Here is a 19,627-nt window from a genome sequence, read left to right as displayed (position 1 = left end):
CATTTAGAAGAAAAGTTTTAAGGATCTAGAAATTTAAATAGTATAATCTAATCTAAGATTTTTATATTTTTCAATGAAATATGATTCATGAAAGTCATTAAAATGGTAACCTAAGCATACTTAAGAACTATTAATAACATAGATCTCAGGCATCTGAAGATCTCTCTTAGGAGATCTGTGGCTCATCCTTGTATTAATATGAACAATCTGTCTTTCAGGAGAACATTAAAATAACTTGAAGGCTAAATTTTAAAAGATTACAAAATACTTAATAATTAATAGATCATTAACCTCATTCTAATTTATCTTTCATTATTAAAATGGAAATTTAGCAAAGAGTTTAATTTCAAAGAAATTATCATGTTCGATTTAGTTACCTTTATAGACACTATGATTATTTATAATAAAAATATGAAAAGCATTTGCACATGAGTGATGTATGAAGATTGGGGGAGATCTTATAATTTTCTCTACTATGTATAAAATATTGCTAAATACAGAGTTTTAATTTTTCAACTACTGAAAGGTACTACACCTCTTCTGTAAAACCTGGAAAAATTCCATTACTGCTGCAAGGACTCTTGGATACGTTAAGAGCACGCAGGTTCTGATTCACTTCATCTGATTCAGTTCCACCATGAACTTATTCCTGTAAAGTGGCTCTGAATCTGCACAGACCACTTTTGTCTATTCACTTTTGTTATCAGTCTTCATTACATAATAATCTTCACCTAATGATGGAAAGCCATCTCTATGAAGAATAATTTTAATATTTGGGACACTATTACCTGTAAGCCCTCTAAAGCACTGGGAACCATAAAATTAGCCATCAAAATACAGGTGTTCCTGAAGAAAGTGCATACAAAAAGATATAATTTTAAGACCAACAACACTTGTCATCTTGATGCTGGTATTTTGAAAATAATATCTGGCCCTTAAAGAAACTGTGAACTCAGTTGTGCTTGTACGAAACAAACTATATCACTTGCCTAAATCTACAAGTGATAAATGAAAACACTTAAAGCAAAAAGCAGAACAACTGTACACACAATAGCCAATTATAAAAAATGAGAAAGTCCCATCCCTAAACCACAGTACAGGCTAAGTGACTAATTGTCCTATTCCTGTCCCAAATCCCAGTCTCTTATTCCAAATGACAATCGATAATAATTTAGTTCTAATCAGGGTTACAGTGCAAGAATATTTTAACATCATAAAAAACATTAGTGACGCTAGACCATTCCTTATACTTGCTAACATGGAAAGTGGACCTTGGGAAAAGATGAAACAGGCAAAGATGAACAAAGAAACCCCCTCTTTAACAAGAGAAAGCAGGAATTTTCAGCACATGGAGATATTAATGTCTATGACAGCTCATCCCAGAAGCAAAGAAAAAGAGCCTTTTGAAATTAATTTATGTAATTACAGATGTTAAAAGTTTGAGCAAAAGATTGAGAAGAAGGTCCTTTAGGAATATTATAAAATATTAGGTTGCACAGAATTAACCTATCAGTGTATATAAATCTCTCCAAAGAAGAGAGAACAGGCCAAAGGAACATAAATATCTAGCAGTCAGAAAAGTGTCTTCTGTGTGTGCAACAGAGGTGTATTAGGTTATACCGCAGCCAATGTAAAATGTTTCTAAGAGCATTCTATCTCTTTTCCTGAATTCCATAGTTATCCAACAACCATGTCTGCCAAACTTTCTAATCTATTTACAAGGTACAGTTTTTTGATTTCTGGTCTATTGAGGGGAATGCTTCATTCATTCGTAACAAATGAATATAATGGGAAACAAGCTCAGAACCTAGAGCAGAGTGCTCGGTAAAACCATGTATACCACACAAGTAGTCTCGTTTGCTCCTTGCCACCAGCAATAAAATAGTTATAAAAAAAGTACTCCGTGCCAAACCTTAGAATACAGTAAATATCAATCTTACAATATACAGTAGTTCTAAAATGTAGTGGTAACTAGTGATAAATTCATTTCAAAGAAGTATTTCATCTCTCAAGGGCTGACTGTAAGACTACCACTTCAGAAAACTTTACTTTTATTTATGACCTCACCTACAAACTTAGAGAAACATACCAACCCTTTAATCTTTCCAAAATCTCAAGATAACTACTTATATATAAAACACTATCTCATCATACAATGCAGAAATTGAATATAAAATGACAAGATACAAATGTTAGCTGGTACCTAAAATTCCAAAGGTTTTCAAATAAAGCTGTCAGAAGGCAAGTTAGAGATGACAGCACTAATATGAGGTCGGCCAAATCAGCATAACCAATTTGGGAAAAACCATCTAAATCAAACTGAAAATCAGATAGTTCATCTTTTCCCTTAAATCTTTATAGAACCAGACACCTCTGTAAGTCAAATTACATTGTTTCAAAATTCTAAGTCAACTTTGCTCACTCAACTTTTCAATTATCTTTGTTATAGTCACACCATCAGAGATTACAGAGAAAACTGTTAATTAAAATTAAAATATACATAACAAGTGTCAGGAAGAACAGTATGCTGTTTGTCGATTTTGTTTTAATCTCCCAAAGAAAAGTTAGTAGTCTAAAATAAGTTTGCTAACATGCAATTAGCATCCTTATTTCCATTCAGTTTTTAAAAGTAAAAACTTTGGTTTTAACAAATATGATACAGTAAAGTTAAAAAAAGTAAGAAAAAAAGCTCATTTCCTCTGTTTTCGTTCCTACCAACAATTAGGTCATTAAAAAAAGATTATACTTCTTTTAAAGAATATAATTTTCCAAAACACAGATTAAAACGTCATGCAAAAGTTCAGTTCTCAAGGCAACTAATATTTCTTGGTCAAGAAATTACAATTGTATATGTTTTCTGCAAAACTGTCACAGGACTCAGGAATTTTGGTAAGGTTAATATTATTGAGAGCAGCTGAATGATACTGCTCTCTCCATCTGACATGCATATACTTTTATTAGAGGTTAGAGGAAGAGATATATATTGGAACCCATAGAGTTATTTCCTAAATCCCACACTACTAAGCAAAGAGAAAAAGGGCAAGCAACACTTTATTTCATCTTTAACGTCCATGATTTGCTAGTTAAAAACAAAACAAAAAAACACCACCAGTTCCCTAGCCAATAAAATGAAGATTTCTAGCAATCTCTTTATTTGCATCTACCCGTGATTTATGCACTTAGCAAACACTGTAGTACAACAATTACCAAATACAGTCTGTTTTTCCAGTAACATTAAAAAGAGACAAATGATAGGAAACATAATATGAATCTTCAGCATGTTTCTTAGCAGAGGAACACAATTATCTAGAAAGGATCCTGTCACATAATGAACAAGATCACAGATAAAAATGAGCTCTAGTCAACACCATGAAGTTTTGCTTTATAATGACCAAACAGAAACTCTAAGAACTATAAATCAATCTAGAATATTTAACTGTAAAATTAAATCTTAAAGTATTCTTTGGTTTGAATGGTCAAATGTGTATATGCGTCTACTGTAGAGACATCAAATTCATAAATTACTAATTTCAACCACTGATTCATTAGTCTCTCTAAAAATTTAAGAGATTGTATACATAATGTTCACCAAATAATCAAGAAATTAACAAAACTTACTTTGATTATAATTTTTTATAAAGCACAAAAGAAAGCCCATAAACTCATAGAACAGGTGTCTTGGAAATCCATCCTAATACACTAGTCAGACAAAAGAGAACACTTAACCATAATCACCAACAAAAGATCCCTGATTCTTAAAGCTTACTATTTCATATTAACATTCTTTCCTAATTTTTTTACTTAAAAAAATGCACATTATTAAGAGATGACAGAATTAGAAACTAAGTGAAAAATCTAATTGCATAATAAACATACAAACTTTTCTTAAATGTACTGATTCAAAATAATTCTATAGTGTTAACCTTGTTTTGGTAGAAAAAAGGTGAAGATGCAAAATTATATTAACATAATTTGTGGAAAACACATATAATATAGAAATGCTAATGTTCATTTTAGTAGATAAGCACAGATAAAATAACTTGGTATATAATAGGTGACAGATGTGTTATATAGAATTACCATATCTCAGACAGTGGTTTTAGATAAAAATTGAAATTAAGACTAACTTCTGAGGGGTGAGCATTTTAGTAATAAAACCATAATTTTGAGGAGAAACATTAAAAATTATAAAATATAATGAGAAAAAAGAGTTACTTTAAAAACTTTTTTGACATTATAATTAAATATGTGCCGAGAGCATGAAGTGGTAGTAATGAGACTATTTTACCTTTATCTTGAACTTCTTTTGAAAAGCGCTCCCTTTCAATAGCCGATTCTCTCTCTATTCGCTCAATTTCAGCCAATGCATCCAATTCCACTTCATCATATATAGGTCCCTGTTGTGATACCTGTTGCTGATTCTGTACCACAGAAGTCGGGGGCTGTTTTGTAGCAACTGAAGTGTTCTGCTGTAAAACAGGCACTTGATTTGCTGGAAGGAATGCTGTTTGTTCTTGCTGCGACAAACACTGAGCAGCATTTAGTGGGCGGTTTACATCCTGTGGAGTAATGGGTGTTTTTGAAGTCTGTCCTGGGTACTGCACATTAAAAGGAATATCATTTTCTGAAACATTGCTATTTTCCATACCAGAAAGCATATCCTCTTGCTGGTCCATGTCTGAAGACCTTACTCGAGAAAGTCTTAATGTAAGTTTAGTAGAGTCCTTGGATGGAGAGCTAATGATATCATACATTGCAGCTTTCTCACTCTGGTCTTTTTCATCCTTGCCTAATTTCATTTTCTTTTGCTTCTTTTGTTTTCTTTCTGGAGAATCTAACAAGATGTCTGGTGGAACATCTCGAGGTGATGAGCAAGGTAGAGACTGAGACTGTAGGATTAAAGGTGGTCTTGATCCTAGAAAAACAATTCAACAGGAATGAACAGTTGTGCTAGATTTACATTTTCAGACAATGTGATAAACATATTAAATAAGTGACAATACAGTACCGCTAGAAAAAATGTTAAATTATCTCATCCAAGCTACTTATTTACAGAATATGAAAAGAAAGCCTAAAGATGTGTCCCCCATGGTCTTTTAGCTTGCTGGTAGACGATCCAGGTTTGAATTAAAATATGAGTATTCCATCTTCCAGACCAGTATTATTTCTATTTTTTCACGTAAAAAATATAAATACTTAGCTTGAAAATGGCAAAAGACTTCACTATTTCTAAAGATGCAACACAAATATTTGGGGTATGATAATCTCTATTCTCTCACTTATTATCTAGGAAAACTGACATGTCTAAAGTAAAAATAAGACTGTCAAATTACAAAAAAATAAAATAATTAATCCTAGGGTGTACACTCACAGGAATACTTAATGGTATAAGAAAAAGGAAGTGGGAAAAATTACAATGATCAGTCTTCACTTACTTAACTAATTGGTAGTAAAGTATTAATTTATACCTTTATGTGGTCTTCTCTTTCTCCCTCCACTTAACATCATTCACATACTCTCTTCAGCTTGCTAATCCTCCTTTTATTAGAAAAATATGCAGGTCCAGCAAATAAAATATCTTCAGCCCAGATCCCATTAAATTATTAAACACTATACGATATAAGGAAGTGTTAAAAGTAAGCTAATCGAATGGGAAAATTTTTCCTAGTTAACAAGCTGTCAGTGAGGAAGAACTGCATCAATATGCTTCAGAAATAAAAGTATAATTGTATCTGAACAATATGTACATTTCTTTGAATTAGATTATAAAAATTTTAAAAACCCATAGGAAATTATAAAAATCAGTCAAGCTAAAAGTGCTTTATATGGTTGGCCAAAAAATGTTCGTTCGGGTTTTCCATAACATCTTACACATTATAACACATCATATTGCCTTTTTATTTAAAGTTTACATGTCACATTATATCTATTTTAGAACAAACTTTAAATTCCAACAATTTATCTAAAAATTAAACTAGGTTAATTGAAGATGCATTCAACCTTCAAAACTAGTTGGAAAACCACCTCACAAACAGAAATAGAGGCTTCTGATGACTAATGTGTTCGTGAGGTTAACTGTTCTAAAGTTTTCTTCTCTTTCTATCTAAAGTTATCTATCCACCTAACAATCCATTCATCCATTCACTCATCTATCCATCCTCAACAGTTAGAGGAAAAATGATCTGGTTATCTAGAGCAACCAGCTATCCCACTGTTATTCCTCCCTGACACTCTGATTATTTCTTACTCTGAAAATACTTGGGAGATACGTACCTAACTTTGATACCTAAAGTACAAATAGAGTTACTCTGGAAGTTGTTCTCTCTTTCAAAAGCTGGGTTATTTCTATGTCTGGAAATTCATAGAATTATAGAATTAGAATGGCTCATAATTCTAATTATTGTATTAGAATGGCTCATAAAAGTTCGACTTTCACCTCATGAAGAATATCCCTGGATCAAAGAGTTGGAACATAATCTATGAAAAAAAAAATCTTTACAATGAGGCAGACCAGTCCATGTTTTAGACGGCTGTAATTAGAATTTCTCACAGATAGATAAAATTTGTTATCAGCTATATTGCAATTTAAAGCTACTTCTCTAAAGCGGATACAATATTCTCTTCCAACAAACTTGGATGACTCCAATTATTAGACCTTAGTTTTAAGTATTTTAAATAATAGCTCAAACCTGGACTCAGAATTTTTTGACTCTATTATACACAGAAGACCACACAAGGTTCTTTGGGAATTTGAAGATAAATAAAATAGAATTCATGTCCATAAGATAGAACAGGATAAGTTATTAGAAAAACAGAAACTAACGGCTTGGGGAAACCAGGGAAGGGTCCATAGAAGATCACCCATTTAACTTAGAATTTGAAGAATTAATACGATTTTAATAAGCAGAAATGAAAGTAGGTGTAAGAGATCGAGTGAAGTAATTAACATAGAGCTGGCCATTTTGATAAATGACTACCTAAGAAGAGAAGACTTTAAAGATAATTCAGGATTTGGAATAGCATTAAGAGAAACAGGAATGGCAGAAAGAACAGTGAGTACAATTTTGACTATGAATTTGAAATACCAGCTAGATATGAGGAGGTTTTGTCCGGAAATGAAAAATTACAACTTGGGAGACAGGACTGGAAGCAAAAGACATTGATTTGGGAGTCCTGTTCACAAAAGTAACAAACGCTATTACCAAAACTGAGTAAAATAGCCAAGGAAAAAAGTACAATGGAAGATTAAAAATCTAATGATAGAAATCTTGAGAAATGATAGAGCAGAGAAAAGAGCTAATGAAGAAAAAAAAATCAATGAGAAAAGGATGAGGAAAATAGGTGGATTCAATACAAAATAAGTTTTGGGGGGAGGGTGAAGATTGGGGAAAGCTGATCAATAATTTCAAATATTTAAGAAAGATGAAAAAGATTGTGGTTTGAAAAGACCACTGGATTATTAGTAAGAACGATACTGTATATATCTGAAAACAGTATCAGTAAGTACAGGTTCATTTTTTTCTACAATAAGTGAAAAACAATAGAGAATAATTTTTGGTAACTGCATTAAGAAGTCTGAATTCTTTACTCAATTTGAAATGTGAAAAATTTAAGGAAATTTTTGTTACAATGATACCTTTTGGAGTTCCATCACTTCCAGCAGGGGAACATACTGGCTGTGGAGACCTCAAGGGAAAAGATGCAGCATTCCTCATTGTTGAAGAATCTCCATCCTAGGAATAGAGTATAACATTTATATCTTGAATGATAGAAGAGGTTTTATAGAAATCTTAAAGAGAACCAATAAAAGACATAAATTACTGACAGGTAAAGTGTTGGTATTCAAAAGCATAATTCTTCTGCACTTTCCTGTTTTCTTCGTGGTATATCTTAGAAGAATTGAAATTGTATCCAAAAGAATCAACAGCCTAAGCATAGCAATGAATAAGAAAACTGGTATTACTAGTATGCTTCATTTTTGTTTGCTATTTTCTACCAAAGGAGCTCTGAACATCCCACCAGGCTGTAAATGTAAATGTCTTGAGGGCAGAGTCCAATGTCATCTTTGTTAAACTTAAACACATGTAACTTATGCGATAATACCACCAAACCAATGACAAGACAGATTTCCAGTATGTGGAATATTTCAGTAACATTAAAGCAACATTAAATTTCAGGGAAAAAATTTCTGTACAAGTCTTAGAGGGAAAAAGAGCTAAGCACTAATAAATAAAGGCTCATTATTTAAGAGGACATCTTTGTGTGAGCAAACATTTAAAAATGAAGTATATTTCATTAAGGACCTAAACCTCTAGACCAGAGGTTGGCAAACTTTTTCTGTAATGGGACAGATAGTATATATTTTAGGCTTTATGGATCATATACAGTTTGTCACATAACGTTCTTTGTTGTTGTTCTTTTAAACTCTTTATAACTGTGAAAATCAGTCTTAGTTTATGGGTCAGACTACTGGCCAGTTTACCAACCCTGCTCTACAGGTACAGCTAGATTCTCAGACCCAGTATAATCCTCAGTAAAAGGTAGATATCCTTCAAATTACAGAACTGAAATACTAGGTTATGAGACAAATATTAGAACTATTTTATTACCTTAATGATAACTAATATATTACATACGTCACTACTTAGCCTGTGCACCATGTGTAGGTAGTCGTCACTTGAGCCATGTCTAGGATTATCAGCATGATGATTAGCAGAACTGCCAGACAACGAACCAGAAACTTTATTATCATGTAGGTTTCTCAAACCACCTGCAACAATGGGACTTGATACCGATGCTGAAATTAATAAGAATTTTAAAAAAGCTTTATAAAAATAAACTGTTAAAATTCTTACAGGACAATAATAATTGTTCACAAGTAATATTATAGCATACATAAATTACAAAGACTAATGAGCTGGCTGACTATCCAGAGCTTGATCAAATCTTAACACTTTGCCACAAGTCATTCAGATTGATTTTTGAAAAGAAATAAGACATTAGATATGGCTGAAGCTCTCCATATATCTGCATATTCCTCTCCACTATTTCCTTCCCCTTATTCCCTAAAAGTAACCACTATACTGAATTTAGAGTTCACTCTACGTATGAATACCTTTTTACCTTTGCTATAAATCAATATACTCTTAAATAACACACAGCACTGTTTTGCACATTATAATTTTGTATAAATGGTATATGTATTGTATATAACCTCCTATAACTTGCTTTTTAATTCAATATTGTGTTGAAATGTGTCCATTTTTATATATGTAGCTTTAAATTCATTTACTTTGAATAAATAATTATATATATTCTGCTGCATAATGTACATACTTTATCCATCCTTGTGTTAGTAGTTTATTTTTTTATTTTTAAAAAATATTTATTTGTTTGTTTGAGCCAGGTCTTAGTTGCAGCAGCCGGGATCCTTAGTTGAGGCTTGCTGGCTCCTTAGTTGTGGCATGCAAACTCTTAGCTGCAGCATGCAAACTCTTAGTTGTGGCATGCATGTGGGCTCTAGTTCCTGGGCCAGGGATTGAACCCGGGCCCCCATCATTGGGAGCGTGGAGTCCTAACAAGTGTGCCACCAGGGAAGTCCCTTGTTAGTAGTTTAGATTGCTTGAGTATTTTTGCCATCATAAACAATGCTGTAATGTATATTCTTGTATATGACTTTTTTACAAATGTGTCTTAGGAGTGAAATTGCTGGATATTCCTGTTTTTAAACCTTACTAAATATTAACGAATAGCTTTCCAAATTATTTATGTCCACTCTACTGGTAGTAGGTAAGTGTTCATACTGCTCTATATCCTTGCCAATGATTTTCGTCAATTTGAAGATGGAAAATGTCTCTGACAGCCACTTTAATTAGTATTTCCTTCCTTAATTAACAGTGAAGCCAAGCATCTTTTCATGTGTATTAGACATTCAGATTCCCTACTTAACATAAAATCATAAAAATTACTCTGATATTTTCTTTCAAAAGTTTCATAGTTTTGTTTTTTCACACTTAGTCTTTAATTCATGTAAGAACAGAGTATCTTTTCCATGAATGCATGTTAGAACTTGAGATAAAACTGCCTGAGCATTTTTATCCCCACCCCTACTTGTAAGGGAGATAGATTTTTTTTTTTTTTTTTGCGGTACGCGGGCCTCTCACTGTTGTGGCCTCGCCCGTTGCGGAGCACAGGCTCCAGACGCGCAGGCTCAGCGGCCATGGCTCACGGGCTCAGCCACTCCACAGCATGTGGGATCTTCCCGGACCGGGCCACGAACCCGTGTCCCCTGCATTGGCAGGCGGATTCTCAACCACTGCACCACCAGGGACCCAGGGAGATAGATTTTTAACAACTGAAGGAGGTATATGTATTTTAAACTGGAACAGGTATTGTCAAACTGCTCTCTAAAATGGTTGTATCAATTTATGTCCCTATGAAGACTGTATGAAGTTCAAATTTCCCCACACACTATAAAATGTTACTAATCTGATAGATATAAAATTTTATTTCAATTAAATTTTGATTTGCATCTCTTTAATTGTGAGCCAGGTTGACCGTACTTCCGTATATGTATTAAATCTTTCTGAATCCACTTTGCTTTTCTTTTTCAGTAAATTGTTTAATTCTTTAGTTTATTTTTGTCTTATTCTTATCAACCTGCATAAGATCTTGCTATATTTAAATTAATACTTTGTAATAACTATTGAAAAAAAATTTTTCCCTAAATTTACTTGTCCTTATTTGTTCTCTCTTATTACGCAGAAATTTAGAATTAATCTGTTTTTTTTTTCCATTTCTAGAATCCAGTCCTGCTTAGAAACAAGGCCTTCTCGACCCTGAGGTACCCAAAATTCACCCCATGTTTTCTTCTTATAATTTCTTTTAAAATTAATTAATTTATTTTGGGCTGCAATGGGTTTTCCTTGCTGTGTGCTGGCTTTCTCTAGCTGCGGAGAGTGGGGGCTACTCTTCGTTGTGGTGTGCGGGCTTCTCATTGAGGTGGCTTCTCTTGTTGCAGAGCACGGGCTCTAGAGCGCAGGCTCAGTAGCTGTGGCACACAGGTTCAGTAGTTGTGGCTCGCGGGCTCTAGAGCGCAGTCTCAGTAGTTGTGGCGCTCAGGCTTAGTTGCTCCGCGGCATGTGGGATCTTCCCGGACCAGGGCTCGAACCCCTGTCCCCTGCATTGGCAGGCAGGTTCTTAACCAATGCGCCACCAGGGCAGCCCCTTCTTTTTATAATTTTATGACTTAAAATACAAATGTAAATAGTTCATCCATCTAAAACATTTTTGCTCTAGATGATCTAGGAATCCAAATAAAATTTCAAAATGCCTAGCCAACCAATCCAACATGATTTATTAAACAATCCATTATCACACACTGATTCAAAATACCATCTTTAGAATGACAAAATTGGAAAATCACCATTTTCCAATGACCAGTGTAAAAACTGATGAAAAGAGAATCATTATTGGATGGTAAACCCTTTAGGATCAAGATTAATAGGAAATAGGACAGTTACATGATCTCAAAATATCACCTGACAGATTGCTCACTGATTGCAAAGAAATACTATGTTCCTTTTAAAAGAAGACATGGAGTAGTCATCACCTAAATGTCACTAATAATGAAGCCACTTGCCATTATATGCCCTCTGATGTGATGTAGTATCAAGTGTACAACGTTACTTATTTAGTACCCTTGCCAAAAATATACAACTAGAAACTAACAGAGCCTTTAAAGATAACTTCCAGATGGTAGGAAATATAGGAAGTATATAAGCAAATTAAACAACACAATGAGGAAACAGTGAAGCCTAGAATATGGGATATTCTACAACAAAAGTAGCATAGACTCCTCAAAAACACAAAAATTACTGTCATGGGGAAAGGGTATGGGACTGTTTAGATTAAAAGAGTCAAAAGAAATGTAAAAACCAAATGCAATGTGTGAGAAACTAGATTAGATCATATGTGGGGGAAAAAAGGTTATAAAAGACATATTTGAGGCCAACTGGTGAAAACAATGTAGATGGCATCAGATGATACTACAGAAATGTTCTTAATTCTTTTAGGGGTAAATTATTACACTTGGTGTTTATAAATGAGAATTGACTTCCTAGCAGATGTATTTAAGGACAGAGAGGCAGAATGCCTATTGGTGAAATGGTTCACTGTGCTATTCTTTCAACTTTTCTGCATGGTTAAAATTTTTATAATATAAAATGTTTTTTTTTATAAAGTGTTTTTTAAATATTACCTTTCACAAACTCTAAATTCCCACAGACATCTGCCTTATTTCTGGACCCATTTCTGTTCCATTTACCAATCTATTTGTTCCTTACCACATTAAATTTTCTTATTTATAACAATTTTGGTATCTGTGTGGGGCTAATCCCTAGTATTATTTTTGGTCTCTCAAGTATCTGAGAATTTCTAAGAAATGACTCATTACTGAATAGGCCCTCAAACTACATTTTTCTTTTGATTTTGTGATTTCAACTTATTCTTTTGAAAAAGCTGGGTTTATCTTGTTATAAAACAACAACAGTGTTTAGAGTAAAAATTTATGGTTTTTTTCTACACATATTTATGTGGATATTTCCGTATGAAGCAAATGTGTCCTTTCAATATTTTCCCTCTTATTAATTACATTTAAAATGTTTCACATAACTTTGGCATACCAGAGTAGAAGAGTAATATTTCACAAGTATCAAGAGCCCATATACACGCATACTTCTGTTCAGCACTCACACTAAATTCTGTAATTTTGGAGGTGTCTATTCCAAAGGTGTGATTTGTCTCCAAGTTTTTCCTTGACTTACTGTATAAAATAGGCTCAACCTACCATTTCATTATCTAGCTTTGGAAAACCAGAAGTTGGCTGTTTTAATAGATGACACTCAGTTAAAAGTTTATAGGATAAAAGTTTATAAATGAAGCATGTTTTGATCCATGCATAATAAAAAGCCAAGAATACAAACAGGAACTAATGACTGACTGTGAATGTTAAAAATTTGCTGTTAATTATGAGGGATAAAAACACAGATATCTGTTATATTATCTTTTGTACTTTTCAAAATTTCTCTAAAAAAGTACAATATACTAGTAAATACATTACTTAATAGCCATGACATAGATCCCAATGCAGTATGATCTTAAAAAGACACCATATTATCAACAATTGACTTCAAATGAGAACTAGTAATCTAATCCCAGAAAATTTTAAATCCAAGTTATTAATTTTCCTCTACCAGTACTGTATCCACTTGATATTAAAATTTTCACACTACATATACTTTACTAATTAAAACGTAATTCTTCTTTGACTTAGTGCTACTGTAAGAAGCCCAATTAAATAAAACAGTTCCTAATTTCATAACTAGATATACTCAGTTGTATAATATAATAAGGTAATCCAAAGAGTCAAATTACACTGATCTTTTTATCTCCCAGATGACTTCCCAAGTAATAAATGTAACATATTTTTAATAATATAAGCCACAGCTTAAAAGAAATGTTCATTGACAAAAAAGTATACAGTTTAGTATTTGTGTTTTAAAATTTATAAAAAGAAAAAAATGAATTTGCTGGGAACTAGAGGCATTCCCTGTAAATAAACAAGCAACTTTCTTACCTTGCTGCATTTGTGGATGTGTTGTATAACTTGAAGGATGGGAATATGGCATGTATCCTGCAGGGCTTTGTGGGGCATATGGACTAGGCACTGGGCTGTTTTGTTGTGGCATAAATCTGTTCCCAGAGCTTGTCTGTGGTGGCACAAACCGGCTAAAACCCAAAATCCAAATAAACAATATCAGGAAATGAAATAAATATGATATTCCTTGATATTTCACTGTCATAAAATTCTCCAAACCCTAATTTGTATAAAATAAAATATATGTACACAGAAAAATTCTGAAAAATAAATAACGTACAAAAATCATTCACAATTCATAATCTAAGAGTTATATTAAGCAGTTTGTAAAAACTGGAGTAATTCATTTATTTCACATGCTCCCTAAATTCTACTCAATTAATTTTCTTATTTATCTCAAACACGCTGGTTATTTTAACACATTCTTTTGTTTGTATGAAATTAAGTTCCTATTTACTTAAATTAGTATATTAGAGCATTTCCACATATAACATTTTAAGGCAAATATTCATGTGGGTTACTATTTAAGGCTAAGCATCTAAACTTTTTAACTACACGTAATTCACCATTACCTAAATGTATGTATACACTGTATATTCCCAGGCATATTCACTACAGAAAACAGTACTTAATAAAATGATATATACATTACCTGGAGGGGCTATGTGAGATAGTGGTTTGTTGATAATTGGAAGATGCAGGACTACTGTGCATGGAATTCTGAGAAAGTTTATACTGAGACATCATCATTCCTACACAACATACAAAAATGGTAAAACGTTATTTTCTTCCAATGGTAAAGCATTCTTTAAGTGATTTATATCAATCATTTTTTCACAAACATTCAAAAGTTCTTTCTGTTCTTTTCTTTTTGACCAACATGTTAATTTTGAAGAGCAAAATACAGAAACTATAAATTTCAAGTACAACCAATTTCACCAAAACATCCTTTTAGCATATAACTAATCCAGGGACAGAGATAGAGATATAATTTTTTGTTTTTAAATTTACTTGCTTACCTATTGTCCTATCATTTAGCCTTAGAATTGAAAAGAACTTTCAGAAGTTGCTCTATCTAACCTCTTTCCAAATACTACACACTTCTGTCTACAACAGGCTTTTGGATGGTTTTCCTATTACATGGAATACTTTATTACATACATCTCCCACCTTAGGAGCTTAATTTTACAACTCTATTTATTTCATTGTGATTCAGACCTAAGTTTTTTTTTTGTCTTTGTCTTCCTTTTTTTTTTTTTTTTTTTTTTTTTTTTTTTTTTTTTGCGGTATGCGGGCCTCTCACTGTTGTGGCCTCTCCCGTTGTGGAGCACAGGCTCAGCAGCCATGGCTCATGGGCATGTGGGATCTTCCCGGACCGGGGCACGAACCCGTGTCCCCTGCATTGGCAGGCAGACTCTCAACCACTGCGCCACCAGGGAAGCCCCGGACCTAAGTTTTAAAAAGTACTTTACTTAGGGGCCCAAAGTCTGAGGTATTGAAATTACCATCTGAAAGTCTGTTAACGAACAACAGAATGCTCCTGTTCTTTCTTCCACAGTAATTTTTGCCATGAAATAGGATTAAATGAATATTTGTTTAATGAATAAAAGTGTGAGAAGAGCTTTCAGATTCTCACATTTCTTTTCAAGTTAGACATTGTTCCTTCAACTGTTGCATAAGTGGCATTTTGTTATATAGGAGATGCAGGAAAATTCAGCTATTTAGACACTCTAAAATCAAAGATAAAAATCTATGATTAACTTTGACCTTTCTTATGATATGTATAGCCAATCTTTCTGGGAGTTTCGAGTATCACATTATTTCCCCAAATTTCATTTCCTGCTGCTGATATGAAAAGTGTCTTTCACCAGAAACATTCAAACAGAAGTTACATGTTCATTTGCCAGGAACTACAGAAAGGATTCTAGCTCTACCACAGTGGCTGAATGAGATGAGAGCACCTCAAAGTCTAACACTAATAGAGTGTTTTCTATGTAGTCTAAATTTCAATTTACGGATTTTCTCTTCCAACTCAAATTCAGTACCAAATCATATATTCCATGGCTTAATAATTTAATTGCTATAACTACTGTTGCTGAATTTTTTTTTTTGAGAGAAAGGGGGCAAGACTCCATGAGATGGGAATTAAAAAGTATTTTCTCCTGAATTAACAGTCATTACTGTGACAAGCTGGAATTACTAGTTTGGAGGCAGTGGCTTTATAAATAAAAGGGGCAAATGAAATACTAGTAGTCCTTTCTGATTCTCTCAGAGATCCAAAGAACTATGAACGAAGTGATTTGCACATTATTAAATTTTCTCCAAATGTGTGACTCACATTTATATTTAACAACCCAAAATCACCTTTTAAGATTTTAAAACCAAATGGAAAATGCTTAGAAAAAAAAAATCACAACATGCAATGAATCAATTCTTAAATGCTAGTTTGTTTTTACAAAGTAGGATATGGAGAAATGAAAAAATGTTTCAGACTAAAAAATAAGCATATATAGTAAAAACCACAAAATATGTGACTGAAAGGTGAATACTCAAAGTTTCTTATTAGAGATATAAGTTATAAAAATGTAGTATAAATAGCCTTGGAAGACTTCCTTTATTCAATCTTACATTTATTTACGTTATCCTATACTCAATGCCCTTATCCTATTTCCTATTACAGGCATACCTCGGAGATATTGCAGATACGGTTCCAGACCACCGCAATAAAGCAAATATCACAATAAAGGGAGTTACATGAATTTTCTGTGGTTTCCCAGTGCATATAAAAGTTATATTTACACTATACTGTAGTCCATTAAGAGTACAAGAGCATTATGTCTAAAAAAACAATGTACATACCTTAATTTAAAAATATTTTATTGCTAAAAAATGCTAACCATTGTTTGAGCCCTCAGTGAGGTTGTAATCTTTTTGCTGGTGGAGGGTCTTGCTCAATGTTGGTGGCTGATGACTGATCAGGATGGTGGTTGCTGAAGGTTGAGGTGGCTCTAGCAATTTCTTAAAATAACACAACAATGAAGTTTGCTGCATTGATTGACTCCTTCCTTTCATGAATGGTATCTCTGTGGGACGCAATGCCGCTTGACACCATTTTACCCACAGTAAAACTTCTTTCAAAATTGGGAGTCAATTCTTGCAAACTCTGCTGCTACTTTGTCAACTAAAGCTTATGTAATATTCTAAATCCTTTGTTGCCATTTTAACAATCTTCATAGCATCTCAGCCACAAGTAGATTCCACTTCAAGAAACCACTTTCTTTGCTCATCCACAAGAAGCAACTCCTCATCCATTAAATTTTAATCATGAGATTTCAGCAATTAAGTCACATCTTCAGGCTTTACTTCTAATTCTAGCTCTCTTGCTATTTCTACCACATCTGCAGTTACTTCCTCCACTGGAGTCTTGTACCCCTCAAAAGTCATCCATGAGAACTGGAATCAACTTCTTCCAACTCTTGTGAATGTTGATATTTTGACCTCTTCCCATGAATCATGAATGTTCTTAATGGCATCTAGAATGGTGAAACATTTCAGAAAGTTTTCAATTTGCTTTGTCCAGATCCATCAGAGGAGTTACTATCTATGGAAGCTAGAGTCTCATGAAATGTATTTCTTAAAATAATAAGACTCGAATGCTGAGATGACTCCTTGATCCATGGGCTGCAGAATGGATGTTGTGTTAGCAGGCATGAAAACAACATTAGTTTTGTTGTACATCTCCACCAGAGCTCCTGGATGACCAGATGTGCTGTCAATGAGCAGTAATATTTTGAAAGGAATCTTTTTTTCTGAGAAGTAGGTCTCAACAGTGGGCTTAAAGTATTCAATAAACCATGTTATAAACAAACATGTTTGTCATCCAGGTTTGCTATTCCATTTATAGAGCACAGGCAGAGTTGATTTTGCATAACTCTTAAAGGCCCTAGGATTTTCAGAATGGTCAATGAGCACTGGCTTCAACCTAAATTCACCACCTGTATTAGTTCCTAGCAAGAGAGCCAGCCTGTCCTTTGAAGCTTTGAAGCCAGGCATTGACTCTCCTCTCCAGCCATCAAAGTCCTAGGTGGCATCTTCTTCCAACAGAAGACTGTTTTGTCTACATTGAACATTTTTTTTTTAGCACAGCCACCTTCATTAATTATTTTAGTTAGATCTTCTGGATAACTTGCTGCAGTTTCTACATCAGCACTTGCAGCTTTGCCTTGTACTTTTATGTTATGGAGATAGCTTCTTTCCTTAAATCTCATAAACCAATCTCTGCTAGCTTCAAATTTTTCTTCTGCAGCTTTCTCACCTCTCTCAGCCTTCGGAGAATTGAAGAGAGTTAGGGCCTTGCTCTGGATTAGGCTTTGGCTTAAGGGAATGCTCTAACTGGTTTGATCCTCTACCCAGACCACTAAAACTTTCTCCATATCAGCAATAAGGTTATTTAGCTTTCTTAACATTCAAGTGTTCACTGGGGTATAGCACTTTTCATTTCCTTCAAGAATTTTTCCTTTGCTAGGTGGCTGTATGGGACAAGAAGCCTAGCTTTTGGCCTATCCTGGCTTTTGACATGGCTTCCTCACTAAGCTTAAGCATCTCTAGCTTTTGATTAAAGTGAAAGACATGTGACTGTTCTTTTCACTTGAACACTTAAGAGGCCATTGTACAGTTATTAATTGGCCTCATTTCAATATTGTTGTGTCTCAGAAAATAGGGAGGCCCAAGGAGAGGGGAACTGCCAGTCCTGCCGAAACATACATTTATTGATTACACTGTCTTACATGGGCACAGTTCCTAGTGCCCTCAAACAATTACAATAGTAACTTCAAAAATCACCGATCAGAGATCACCAGAACACATATAATAATAATAAAAAAGTTTCAAATATTGTGATAATTAACAAAATGTGACAGAGACACAAAGTAAAATGCTGCTGGAAAAATGGCACTGACAGACTTGTTCAATGTGTGGTTGCCACAAACATTCAATTTGTAAAACAGGCAATATCTGAGAAGCGCAATAAAGCGAAGTGCAATAAAACGAGGTATGCCTACAGCCTTTCTTCCAATCAACATCTCTCCATATTTTCTTTCATTCCAACACTCTTCCAGAGTATGTGTAATTCTAACTTTCCTTTCACCATTCCCATCTGTCTCTTACGACTGCCATCTAGCTTATTAGTTCTGATGAAGATACAGTCTTGCCCTGCATGCCTACCTTTGATTTCCTGAAAGGAAATTTCCCTGGATTCACTTTGGGAAATGGATAGTAACTATGCAATTGCTTTAAAAACACAGCTTACACACAAATATAAAGAATCAACAAAGTAATACTATTAAAAAACAAAACTAAGAAATGGAATGGCAAGCTTCATGGAGGTACTGTCAATAAATGTGGCAATATTCTTGAATACAAGTAACCAATTAAATAAACTAGACCTTCCTGGGTTCTCTAAACTATTCCCTTCTGACTGTTTTAATCTTGAGAGGGAAGCAAGTACTTGGGCTTGCCAGATTCAGTAAGCTTCAGACCAGAACAATGCTCCTAACTTAAAGGTTCTTCTTGACTACAGAAAAATCATATCTGTGTTGGATATCACATTTTTTATGGGTTTTCTAATGCTTACTATAAATAGAAGTTTCCTTAATAGTAATACTTATTATACACCTTGTTCTATTGCTAAGGCAACAGAAGTGTTAAACCAATTACTACATAACCATGAATATAGTCACCATTGATACTAAAACTAATACATGGTATAATTATTTATACATGTACTACATGTTGAGAAGCTCTGCAGATATTTTTATTTATTATTTGATTAATGAAAAGACTCCTTTCATATCTATTCTATGATTTTTTTAAATAAAAAAAATTCCTAAAGCTCTTTCATTGACTGAACTAATAAAGTCTGAAATATCTAGCAAACCACATATTAAGCCTTGCCTAATTCCCAAGAAATTT

General features: G+C 33.6%; 1 protein-coding gene across 2 annotated transcripts in view; it reads right to left on the bottom strand.

Annotated features, from left to right (window-relative positions):
• Positions 1 to 19,627, bottom strand: part of NIPBL (NIPBL cohesin loading factor) — a 199,123-nt gene that overhangs the window by 92,744 nt on the left and 86,752 nt on the right. For both annotated transcript variants that reach the window (XM_060092809.1, XM_060092810.1), the window contains exons 5-9: positions 14,310 to 14,409; positions 13,637 to 13,788; positions 8,637 to 8,797; positions 7,637 to 7,733; positions 4,289 to 4,915 (exon numbers count right to left, since the gene is read on the bottom strand). In XM_060092809.1, coding sequence (XP_059948792.1) covers positions 4,289 to 4,915; positions 7,637 to 7,733; positions 8,637 to 8,797; positions 13,637 to 13,788; positions 14,310 to 14,409 — 1,137 coding nt within the window. The remainder of the gene's footprint in view (positions 1 to 4,288; positions 4,916 to 7,636; positions 7,734 to 8,636; positions 8,798 to 13,636; positions 13,789 to 14,309; positions 14,410 to 19,627) is intronic.

The sequence above is a fragment of the Mesoplodon densirostris genome, chromosome 3 (assembly GCF_025265405.1).
Source record: "Mesoplodon densirostris isolate mMesDen1 chromosome 3, mMesDen1 primary haplotype, whole genome shotgun sequence".
NCBI classification, from domain to species: Eukaryota; Metazoa; Chordata; class Mammalia; order Artiodactyla; family Ziphiidae; genus Mesoplodon; species Mesoplodon densirostris.
The sequence above is the reverse complement of the archived record's forward strand: the minus strand, read 5'-3'. Positions and strand labels throughout refer to the sequence as shown.